General features: G+C 50.9%; 1 protein-coding gene across 1 annotated transcript; it reads left to right on the forward strand.

Annotated features, from left to right (window-relative positions):
- Positions 1–8,252: 8,252 nt before the first annotated feature.
- LOC307095372 (melanoma-associated antigen 10-like) lies at positions 8,253–9,332 on the forward strand (the record flags this gene model as incomplete). Its single annotated transcript, XM_079764585.1, has 1 exon — positions 8,253–9,332. The coding sequence occupies one exon, from the start codon at positions 8,253–8,255 to the stop codon at positions 9,330–9,332; it is 1,080 nt and encodes a 359-aa protein (XP_079620711.1).
- Between the last annotated feature and the right edge of the window lie 3,028 nt (positions 9,333–12,360).

The following is a 12,360-nucleotide window of genomic DNA, read 5'->3' on the forward strand; positions in this document are numbered from 1 at the left end:
TCCAGCAGTACATCAGGAAGATCATACAGCATGACCAAGTAGGATTTATCCCGGGGATGCAAGGATGGTACAGTATCCGCAAATCAGTAAACGTGATACATCACATAAACAAATTGAGAGATAAAAATCACGTAGTCATATCAATTGGTGCAGAAAAAACATTTGACAAAATCCAACACCCTTTCTTGATAAAAACTCTCAGCAAGGTGGGAATAGAAGGATCATACCTCAACATAATATAAGCCATATATGACAAACCCAAAGCCAACATCATACTCAATGGACAAAAACTAAAACCATTTCCCCTAAGAACAGGAACAAGACAGGGATGCCCACTCTCACCACTCCTGTCCAACATAGTACTGGAAGTACTAGCCATTGTGATCAGACAAGAAGAAGAAATAAAAGGCATCCAAATTGGAAAGGAAGAAGTAAAACTGTCCTTATTCGCAGATGACATGATACTGTACATAGAAAACCCTAAAGACTCCATCAACATATTATTAGACTTAATAAATGAATTTGGCAATGTAGAAGTATACAAAATTAATGCCAAGGAATCTATGGCATTTCTTTACACCGATAGTGAACTTACCGAAAGAGAGACTAAAAAAGCAATCCCATTTACCATCGCACCAAAAAAATTAAGATTCCTAGGAATAAATTTAACTAAGGAGGTAAAAGACCTATATGTGTAAAACTACAGGACACTGAAAAAAGAGATAGAGGAATACATAGACAGATGGAAGAACATACCGTGTTCATGGATTGGTAGAATCAACATCATCAAAATGTCCATTTTAACCAAATCAATCTATAGATTCAATGTAATCCCCATTAAAATACCAACTGCATATTTCACAGACCTAGAACGAACTTTCCAAAAATTCATCTGGAATAAAAAAAGATCCCGAATAGCTGCAGCAATCCTGAGAAAGAAGAACAAAGTAGGTGGGATCTCAATACCAGATATCAAGCTGTATTACAAAGCCACCTTTCTCAAAACAGCCTGTTACTGGCACAAGAACAGACATATAGACCAATGGAATAGAATAGAGAACCCAGAAATCGACCCAAACCACTATGCCCAATTAATATTCGACAAAGGAGGCATGAACATACAATGGAGTCAAGACAGTCTCTTCAGTAAATATTGTTGGGAAAATTGGACAGATACATGCAAAAAAAAATGAAACTAGACCACCAACTTACACCATCCACACAAAAGAACCTCAAAATGGATAAAAGACTTAAACATAAGATGGGAAACCATAAAAATACTAGAGGGATCCACAGGCAGCGAAATCTCAGACATATGCCGAAGCAGTTTCTTCACTGATACTGCTCCTAGGGCAATGGAAGCTAAAGAGAAACTAAACAAATGGGACTACATAAAAAAAAAAAAAAATTTTTTTTTTTTGCACAGCAAAGGAAACCATCCACAAAACAACAAGAAAGCCCACTGCATGGGAGAACATACGGTATTTGCCAATGTTGTCACCGATAAGGTTTTAATTTCCAACATTTATGGGGAACTCATACAACTTAACCAAAGAAAGATAAACAACCCAATCAAAAAACGGGCATCGGACCTAAATAGATACTTTCCGAAAGAAGACAGAAGGAAGGCCAAGAGACATATGAAAACATGCTCAAAGTCACTGATTATCCGAGAGATGAAAATCAAAACGACAATGTGGTATCACCTCACACCTGTCAGAATGGCTATCATCAACAAATGAACAAAGGACAAGTGTTGGCAAGGATGCGGAGAAACGGGAACCCGAGTGTGCTGCTGGTGGGAATGCAGACTGGTGCAGCCATTGTGGAGAACAGTATGGAGTTTCCTCAAAAAACTAGAAATGGAACTCCCATTTGACCCTGTGATCCCACTTCTAGGAATATAGCCCAAGAAGCTAGAAACACCAATCAGAAAGAAAGGATATATGCACCCCTATGTTCATAGCAGCACAATTCACCATAGCTAAGATTTGGAAACAGCTTAAGGGCCCATCAGCAGATGAGTGGACTAAAAAACTGTGGTACATCTATACAATGGAATACTATGCTGCGGTAAAAAAGAAGGAATTCTTACCATTTGCGACAGCATGGATGGAACTGGAGAGCATTATGCTAAGTGAAATAAGCCAGTCAGAGAGAGATAAATATCACATGATCTCACTCATTTATGGAATATAATGAACAACATAAACTGATGAACAGGGACAGATCCAGAGACAGAGAAGCATCGACCAGACTGTCAAACCTCATAGGGATGGTAGGGGAGGGTGGGGGTAAGGGGGAGAGATCAACCAAAGGACTTGTATGCATGCATATAAGCCTCACCAATGGACACAGACAATAGGGGTGTGAGGGCATGAGTGTGGGGGGGGGGAGGTTGGGGGGTAATAGGGGGATGAGGACACATATGTAATACCTTAATCAATAAAGAAATTAAAAAAATAAAAACAAAAAACAAAACAATGAAACTAGACCACCAACTTGCAACATACACAAAAATAAACTCAAAGTGGATTAAAGGCTTAAGTGTAAGTTGTGAAACCATAAAAATCCTAGGAGAAACCATAGGCAGCAAAATCTCAGACAACCCTCTTAGCAATATGTTCGCCAATGCATCTCCTAGGGTAAGGGAAACAAAAGAGAAAATAAACCAATGGGACTACATCAAAATACAAAGCTTGCGCCCAGCAAAAGACAACATCAACAAAATGAAAAGGGAGCTCACTGTATGGGAGAACATATTTGCCAATGATACATCTGGTAAAGAGTTAATAACCAAAAATATATAAGGAACTCATACAACTTAACAAAAGGAAGACAATCCAATTTTAAAATGGGCAAAGGACTAAATAGACACTTCTGCAAGTGGACATACAGATGGCTTAGAGACATACAACAAAATGCTCAAAGACCCCGATTATCGGAGAGATGCAGATTAAAAGGACACACCTGTCAGAATGGCTACCATTAACAAATGACAAGTGCTGGCGAGGATGCGGAGAAATGGGAACCCTACTACACTGCTGGTGGGAATGCAGACTGGTGCAGCCACTGTGGAAAACAGTATGGAGTTTCCTCAAAAAATTAAATATGGAACTCCCATTTGACCCAGTAAAGCCACTTCTGGGAATATATCCCAAGAAACTAGAAACACCAATCAGAAAGAATATATGCACCCCTATGTTCATAGCAGCACAGTTTACAATAGCGAAGATCTGGAAACCGCCCAAGTGCCCAGCAGTAGATGAGGGGGTAAAAAAGCTGTGGTAAATTTATACCATGGAACACTATGCAGCAGTAGAAAAGAAGGATCTGTTACCCTTTGAGACAGCATGGAGGGACCCAGAGAATATTATGCTAGCCAAAATAAGCCAGAAAGACAAGTATCACATGATCTCACTCATATGTGGATCTAAAGAGCAATCTAAATTGATGAACAAAATAGATCCCGAGACACAGGAGCATGGAACAGACTGTCAAATCTCAGAGGGAAGGCGGGGGTGGGTGGGAAGAGATTAACTAAAGAACTTGTGTGCATAACCCAGTGACACAGACAGTAGTGTAGTGAAGGCCTGGGGCAGGGGGCTGGTGCCCGCTGGAAGGGGGCAATGAGGAAAAAGGAGGAGCTCCATAACACCTTTGGCAATAAAGATTAAAAAAAATAAAAAAGGCGGGCTTAGGTAGGAAGAGGAGATTGGTCTCTGAGACAGGAGCCCAGCATTGGCCCAGGTCATGTGACTCATGAATAAATCCTTGCGTTTTTCAACAGCACCTGCCTCATGCATATGGCTGTCCTTGAGGCAGGCAGCAGAACCTCCGTTTTTGTTCAGTTCCACCCTGACTTCCTAGATGGGGCCTTAGACTGGGGACAGAGATCAAGAGCAGGGCTTCTGGTCAGCAGAGGGGAGGGCAAAGGCGCTGCCTAGAGTCATGGTGAGTACCTGGTGGGGGTGGGGAGGGGAGGCTGGGAGACCCTGCCCCCACCACAGACTCAACACGGAAGGGCTTTTGTGAGGGTGACCACACACGACTCATCCGGGTCTCAGAGACCCCTGCCAGAGCCAAGGTCCTCACTTCCGACTCCGCATCCGGGTCTCAGAGACCCCTGCCAGAACCAAGGTCCTCACTTCCGCCTCCTTATCCGGGTCTCAGAGACCCTGCGGATGCCCGGGGGAGAGCCAGAGCGAGCTCACATCCACATAGTCGGGCCCGGGGCCTGGCCTAGTCAAGGTGAGGGTGCCCAGGGAGGGCGGAGGGACCCCCGGGACCTCAAACAACGGTTTCCGTACTCGGAGACCCCTTGGGGGGGAGGGAGTTGACCACACGCGGCGGGTCGAGGTTGGCGCAGCCAGGTCTGGGCGACTCTGGTGGTTTGGTGAGAGGCGCGGTACCTCAACATGGCCGAGGAGTGCCCAGGGCCCTCCAGATCCATCTGGTGGGCGGGCATCTTGGGAGGAGGACCCTAGGCGGCGTGTCCTTCTGTCCGCCTCCACCCGGGTCTCACAAGGGGGATGGACCCAGGGACCCAGGGACCTAGAGCAGAGCCAGCCCCGCCCGGAGCTCACAGGGGGTGAAAGCCCACACGCAGCAGCCTCTGTGACCCTTACCCTGGGCTCCTAGAATCCCGGCCTTCGGGGCGGAGGCGGACCTCACCTGGGCAGGAGGCGGGCCCAGGCGCTGCCAGAATCCAGGTGAGGACCTGGGTCCCACCTCAGAGGGAAGCCCGCAGAAGTCCACCCCTGCTGCCCTCCACGAGGGGCACCGCGCGGGTGGCCACGCCCAGTGTGTCCTGAGTCACGCAGCGGTCTCTGAGGTAGGGGCGGTGATAAGGAGCAGGGCCTCTCGTCAGCCTGGCGGGCAGAGGAGATTCCTAGTCACGGTCAGCTCGCTGAGGGGGATGGAAGGACCCGAGTCCCCACCACAGAGCCAACCAGGCAGCACGCAGGGAGGTGAACACATGGACATTATCTCACTTCCGCATGCGGGTCTGAGACAGGAGCGGGGCGGGGGGGGGGGGGGGAGTTGCCTATGTGTGGGGTATCTCTGGGGGGAGGTTGCTGTAAGGATGATGACCCCAGGTCAGCACGGGGCGGGGGCATGACCTGGAGAACAGATGGGGGGGGGGGCGGGTGAGAATGACTACACCCGCCATTTTCTCCCTTCCACATCCCCATCCAGGTCTCAGAGACTCTGGGGGTTTGGTAGAGGGAGTGGGACCCCATCTAGGCAAATGATGCGCCAAGGACCTTGGAAACTAGACAAGAGTCAGTCCTGGTCTCAGAGACTCAGGAGGCTTGGGTAGAGGGAGTGGAACCCCATAGGGGCAGACGGTGTGCCAAGGACCCTGGAAGCTAGACCACAGTCAGTCCTGGTCTCAGAGACTCTGGGGGTTCAGTAGAGGGAGTAAGGACCCCATATAGGCAGATGGTGCACCAAGGACCCTGGAATCTAGACCAGAGTCAGTACTGGTCTCAGAAACTCTGGAGTTTGGTATAGGGAGTAGGACCCCGTATAGGCAGATAGTGCGCCAAGAACCCACAGAGCTAGACCAGAGTCAGTCCTGGTCTCAGAGACTCTAGGGGTTCCGTAGATGGAATAGTATCCCATATAGGCAGATGGTGCGTCAAGGATCTTGGAAGCTAGACCAGTGTCAGTCCTGGGCTGAGACTCTGGAGTCAAGTAGAGGGACGAGGACCCCATATAGGCAGATGGTGTGCCAAGGACCCTGGAATCTAGACCAGAGTCAGTCCTGGTCTCAGAGGCTCTGGGGGTTTGGTAGAAGGAGTAGGACCCCATAGAGGCAGATGGTGTGCCAAGGACCCTGGATTCTAGACCAGACTCAGTCCTGGTCTCAGAGTCTCTGTGTGTTCAGTAGAGGGAGTAGGACCTGAATTAGGCAGATGGTGCGCCAACGACCCTGGCAGCTAGACCAGAGTCAGTCCTAGTCTCAGAGGCTCTGGGGGTTCAATAGAGGGTGTAGGACCCCATATAGGCAGATGGCGCACCAAGGACCCTAGCAGCTAGATTATAGAAAGTCCAGGTTTCAGATACTTGGGGGGTTTGGTAGAGTGAGTGGGACCCAATATAGGCAGTTGCCAGAGTCCAGGTGAGGACCCTGATGGAGAACGGAGGGATTGTGGAATCTAGACCAGAGTCAATCTTGGTCTCAGAGACTCTAGGGGTTTGTTAGAGGGAGTAGGACCCCATAGAGGCAGACGGTGCGCCAAGGATTTTGGAATCTAGACCAGAGTCAGTCCTGGTCTCAGAGACTCTAGGGGTTTGGTAGAGGGAGTGGAACCCCATGTAGGTAGATGGTGCGCCAAGGACCTTCCAGAGTCAAGGTGAGGACCCTGATGGAGGATGGAGGGACCCTGGAAGCTAGACCAGAGACAGTTCTGGGATCCTGCTGGGGGGATGACCACAGACAGCATGTGCTGAGTTGCACAACAGGGTCAGGATCAGGAGCAGTACTTGAGAACGGCAGGGGGTGGGCCCAGGACCTTCCAAAGTCCTTAGGCAGGCCTCATGGGAGGATGATCATAGGTGGCATTTTCTTATTTGTGCATCTGGGTCTGACAGTCTGGGGCATGGGTATAAAGAGCAGGAACTCACTTCAGCAGAGGGTGGGCCAGCATCTGCCAGAATCAAGGGAGAATCCTAAGGGAGGACTGAGGGAACCTTGGATCCCACCACAGTGGGCACCCCTCAGAAACCCTCACCTGCCTTCAGCCCTGGGGTTTCTGGAATCGCTTTCCCATGGATTCTCCCACTCCCTTTGCTCTCAGGAATCTGAAAGAGGTGGGGCCTTACACAAAGGGTGTGGTATATGGACTGCAGAGCCAGGACACTCGGGCACTGCAAGTGGCCAAGCTATTGACCATGAGGGAGGAAGGAGGGGGAATTCTCCTCCAGAACAAATGTGGGCCTCACGGACATTCACCCCACTTCCACTTTCAGCTCCGAGAGACCCCAGGCAGGGCAGTACAACATAGAGCACTCTGATTTTGGCTGGGATGGTGGGCTTCAGGCAGGTGAGAGACCTGGACTGAGGGGGGCCACGTGCAGGTCAGCACAGGAGGAGGGGCGAGGTGGCCCGGGCCCTGACTTTTTTTAAGGTGAGGAATCTGAGGAAAGACAGAAGGAACCCTAATGCTCCTCCCCTGCTCCCGAGTCTTGCTGTCTCCTTTCAAGGTTCAGCTGAGGACTGAGGGAACAACTCACATCACAGCTGGTCGAATCCCAGCCTTACTTTGCCACTTCTGTCAGCCAGGAGAGAAAGTGGAACGTGGTGGTTAACCGTGGTGTCCCTCCCGTCCTCCACCAGTGACTCAGGAAGGTGAGCATTTTAGTCTGAAGGAAAGTGGCCTCAGGTTAACACAGGAAGTTGTCCAAGACCCTGTCAGATGTCAACGTTAGGACTGAGGGGACTCCCCGTCCCAGGGCAGATAGTCCCCACAGAGTTTGGCCAGGTCATACTGTATCCCGTGGGATGTCCTGGGCAGGTGTGGTCAGATGTGGGACCCCCTCACTTTCTTCTGTTCAGTCTCAGGGGTATGTAGCCTTGTTCTGAGAGTTTTGCTTCAGGGACAGCAGAGGGGAGGTTCACGGGCCCTGCCAGGGGAAAGGTGAGAACCCTGAGTGAGGACGCAGAAGACCATCCAGCCCAGAACAGTGGGGAACTCACAGAATCCTGGCCTTCCTCTTGTCAGCACTGGAGGCCCATGGCTGTGCATGCCACCTGCACGCTGAGGTGTTTCCTTGTTTCCTGTTATAGGGGCTCCAGGAGCCAGGGCATAAAGGCCTTGGTCTGAGGCACAAAACACAGGTCACAGAGCAGAGGAGGTCCAGGCCGTGCCAGCAGTCAAGGTGAGGTGCCTGCCCTCACCTAGAATGTGTCCCCAGGTTCTCCCCCATGCCAGAATAGAGGAGAACCCCTGCAGCACCCGACCCCACCCCACTGCCAGCCACAGAACCCTGGCCTATGCCGACTGTACCTGGAGAACCATCTGACTTCCTCATTCAGGATCTGAGGGGACAGGCCACCTAGGAGAAGAGACCCCAGTGGCGCCCAAGAGCACCCCTAAAGAGGAGACCTGTAGCTCTGCTTTGTCAAAGCTGACAAGGGTGTAACCAGCTGAGGCCACTTATTACACTTCCTCTCTCCACAGGCCTGTGAGTCCTCATTGCCCACCTCCAGCCCGCACTCCTGTGGCTGCCTGACAAGAGTCATCATGCCTCGAGCTCCAAAGCGACGACGCTACACGCTTGAGATTACCGAGGCTGAGGAAGAGGATTATTCCTCCTCCTCCTCCACCTGCTCCTCCTCTTTTCCTTCCTCTTTTTCCTCCACCTCCTCTTCCTCTTGCTACCCTCTGCTTTCAAGTAACCCAAGCACCCCGGAGGAGGAGGAGAAGAAGGAGGAGGAGGTTCATGCTGCTGCTGGGACACCGAGTCCTCCCCAGAGCTCTCCAAGTGCCTGTGCCCCCCCTACTGCCTTTGCCGCTGCTGCTCCATTGAGCCAGTCCAGCAGCCAAGAAGAGGAGGGTCCGAGTACCTCCCGGGCCCTGCCAGACACAGAGTCCTTGCCCAGAAACGTGATTGATGATAAGGTAGCTGATCTGGTGGGGTTCCTGCTCCTGAAGTATCGCACAAAGGAGCTGACCACTAGGGTAGAAATGCTGAGTAGCGTCATCAGAGAGCACCAGGACCACTTTGCTGTAATCTTCAGCGAGGCCTCTGAGTGCATGCAGCTGGTGTATGGCATTGATGTGAAGGAAGTGGACCCCACCAGCCACACCTATGTCCTAGGCACCAACCTGGGCCTCACCTATGATGGGATGGTGAGCAATGAGCACAGTATGCCCAAGACTGGCCTTCTGATACTCATCCTTAGTATAATCTTCTCGGAGGATGATTGTGTCCCCGAAGAGAAGATATGGGAAGCACTGAATGCCATGGGGTTGCATGCTGGGATGGAGCATTGTATCTTTGGGGAGCCCAGGGAGCTCCTCACCAAAGTTTGGGTGCAGGAACAGTACCTGGAGTACCGGCAGGTGCGCAACAGCGAACCGGCACGGTACGAGTTCCTGTGGGGTCCCAGGGCCCACGCTGAGACCACCAAGTTGAAAGTTCTGGAGTTTTTGGCCCAGATCAATGGGAGTGACCCCAGATCCTTCCCACACTGGTATGAGGAGGCTTTGAGAGAGGAGGAACAGAGAGCCCAGGCCAGAATTAGCACCACACATGATACTACTGCCATGGCCAGTGCAAGCTCTTCTGCCATGTCCAGTAGCTTCTTCTGCCCTCAGTGAAGTCCAAGGCAGATTTCTTTACTTTGTGTTTTAAGAGGGAAGTCAATGATCCAAGCAGTGGGGGGCCAGCCTAGGGGATTATAGTGAATAACATCTGTGTGTCTCTGTTCCATTGGGTTGACTTAGAAATGTATCTTCTTTTATTTTTGGTATTTTAAAATGTTACTTTAAGTAGAATGTTTATTAGCTTCAGAATCTAAGTTTACAAATGACACAGGTCACATGTTTATTGTTATTTAACTTAAGAAAAAGAGCTTTGCTATTTTGTAAAAAAAAAATTGGGAATTCTTCATTTTATTTTTACTCTGTAACCAGATAACATGGACTTGGAATACCTTGGAATAGGCTTTTTTTTTTTTATGTGAAAGAGCACAGCTGTAAAACAGAGATAAAATAGTTAATTTTTGAATTCTTGTATCATTTTCAGTCTGTCATTCTGTAAAAATTATATATATATCTATCTACCTGGATTTTCTTAGCTTATTCAAGAATGTAGAAAAATAAACAGTAAAAAGACTCTTCTCACTAGTTCATGTGCACCCTAAACATTCATTGAGCCTCTGTCCTCACAAGGAAAGGCAACCCAGCCAGAGAAAGGGAGGGGATGCAGAGCAGAGGAGCTGGGCACCAGGACTGGATTGGGAAGGGAGTGAACACAGGCAACTTTTGTCCCCTGGGCCTTGTCTTTGAGAGTGGGTATGTTTCCATACACACGAGGACATAATAGCTTGAAGTTAGGTTTATGTCCTTTAAGACAGGAGGGGTTGCTCATGTGGAGTGTGGTACTGAGGCTCAGGCCCTATGATGTTGATGTGTAGCCACCGGTTGTGACTCTCCTATTATGGTACAGGCCAGGTACTCAGCCCCGTGGAATCCAAGCTCTGTCAGGTACTAGGACCCCCTTCCCCAGGGAAAAGGCAAGGACAGTGGGTGATGCAGTCAGGGCCCCCATGATCGTGGGCCGTCTATTCATCCTTCTGTGACACCTTCTCAACTGTAGACTGGGGTGACAGTGGCACTGCCCCAACCACTGTTATTTGAGGATTGAATTCTAGGATTTGTGGATCATGCCCATGGCATGGGGTTGGTGTGTGGGTACTGGTGCCAATTCTTCCTGCTCCTGTAATTCCTTTCTGTAGGCTGCAGTGGGGGCCAGGAGTGCCTGCTGACAGCAGATAGCAGTGGTGCAGCCAGGGGATGGAGGAGGGTGGCTCCCAAAGGGGCCCGAGGGAAACACCTGGCAGGATGATCTGAGCTCACACCGGTGGTGTCCCAGGGCCCAGCTGAGATTGCATCCCAAGGATTTGCAACTAGCAGCCCTGCAAGAGGGACCGGTGTGCTTGGGGACCTGCAGCGCCTTGGGGTGAAAAGAGGAGGGAGCTGACTGTGCTGGAGTGAGTGGGGTGAGGAGAAGAAGCAAAGCCCAGGAGCATCTGCGCTGGGAGAGGACCAGAACCCACTCACCCGTTGTGAAGCCAACACGCCCTTTCTCCCTCCTCTGTGCTCCCCTGGCCTCAGTGACCTCCTTTGTGGAACTGACCACACCCTGTGCTGAGTGCCTCTCCTTGCCTGTCTCCACCTTCTTCCTTGAGCCCCCCAAAGACTCCATCCGATGGACGAGACATCTGCATCGCCAGCCCTTTCCATTGGGCCTGGCCGCTGACTGCGTGGGCATAGGAAGAAGGAGCCAACACTCTGCTCTCCCACCATCCCTGTCAGTGGGGTTCCAGGGCCTCAGGGGACATTGGGGAGAGGTCAGCCCACAGACCATGAACATGGAGGGCTGATGCATGATGCTTATGGACAGTCACACTTGTGGGTTTCCCCAGGCCACGTGAGGCCCAAGGATCTCTAGGGAGATGGAGTTCTCCTGCCTCTCCTTCCTGCAGCCTTATGCAGGCTTTGTCTTAAATGCGGTCAATACTCCAGACTCATTGGCAACCCTAGTGAGCAGCCAGAGGAACTGTACCATCGTCATCCATATTGCTCACAGGGACTGGGAAGACGCTCTCTGGTGGGAGCTGCTGCTGGAGAGGCTGGGGTGGAACCCCAGGCAGATTCAGGCCCTGCTCTGGGAAGGGAGAAGTATGGCTGAGGAGTGATCGCTGGCAAGGTGTGACACCCTGAGCGTTGCTCACACCCCTCCAAGAGTACCCCCAGGACCTTGCTCAGGGGTTTGGGGTTTATTTTCTTTTAAGCCTGTGGTGGTGGGGCTGTGGTTTCTGTAAGCAGCACACCTTCAAAGGGGCAGCAAGGGGCCCAGGCTGGGGTTCCGTGGGCCGAGTTCCTACGACATGGGTGAACCCTTCTTTCTGTCCACACTGGGCCTCAGTTCCCATTGGTGACCTGAGAGGCAGGGACAGGTCCAAGTCTGCATGTGGTGTTGCCTGTGTGCACACATGTGTGTTTATGTGTGTGTGTGCGTGACAGACCAGGGGAGGCTGCACAGCACAGAGAATGTCAGGTGGCCCCCAGACTCAGGCTGTCTGCCTGACTTCGCCCACCTGCCTCTCCCCCACTGCCCATGGCATCCGGGTCTCTTTCGCTCACCCCTCAGTGGTTGAGGTCCCACACCAGCTCCTTTCACCTGTGAAGAGCTTGGGACCTGATTGCCTGTGGGTTCCTCACAGTAGTCAGGGCCCTTCTGACCTGTGCATGCTGCCCACAGCTGTCAGGCTGGGACCTGCCTGTTATTGGACCAGGCTCTGTCCTCTTCTTTTCCTTCTCTCCCCTGGCCTCACCCAGAATTCCCTGAACAGAGTTTGACACATCGGAAGTGCTCAGTCAGAGGGACCCCGCTCACTCCATGTCCCTTTGGGGAAATCAGCTTAGCCTCTCGGGTGCATAACTTTGAAGAACTGTTTCCTCTCACAGGAAGCCTTTGGTTTATGGAAGGAAAAACATCTCAGTGTTTCTCTCGTGGTGCATGGGGATCCCTGACATTGGGGCAACTCTGCAGTGCCCAGAAAACGTGGCTCCTGAGGAGGTTGTGGAACTGAAAAAGCAGACTGTACTGACCAACCTGAAG

Source organism: Cnephaeus nilssonii (assembly GCF_951640355.1).
Source record: "Cnephaeus nilssonii genome assembly, chromosome: X".
NCBI lineage: Eukaryota > Metazoa > Chordata > Mammalia > Chiroptera > Vespertilionidae > Cnephaeus > Cnephaeus nilssonii.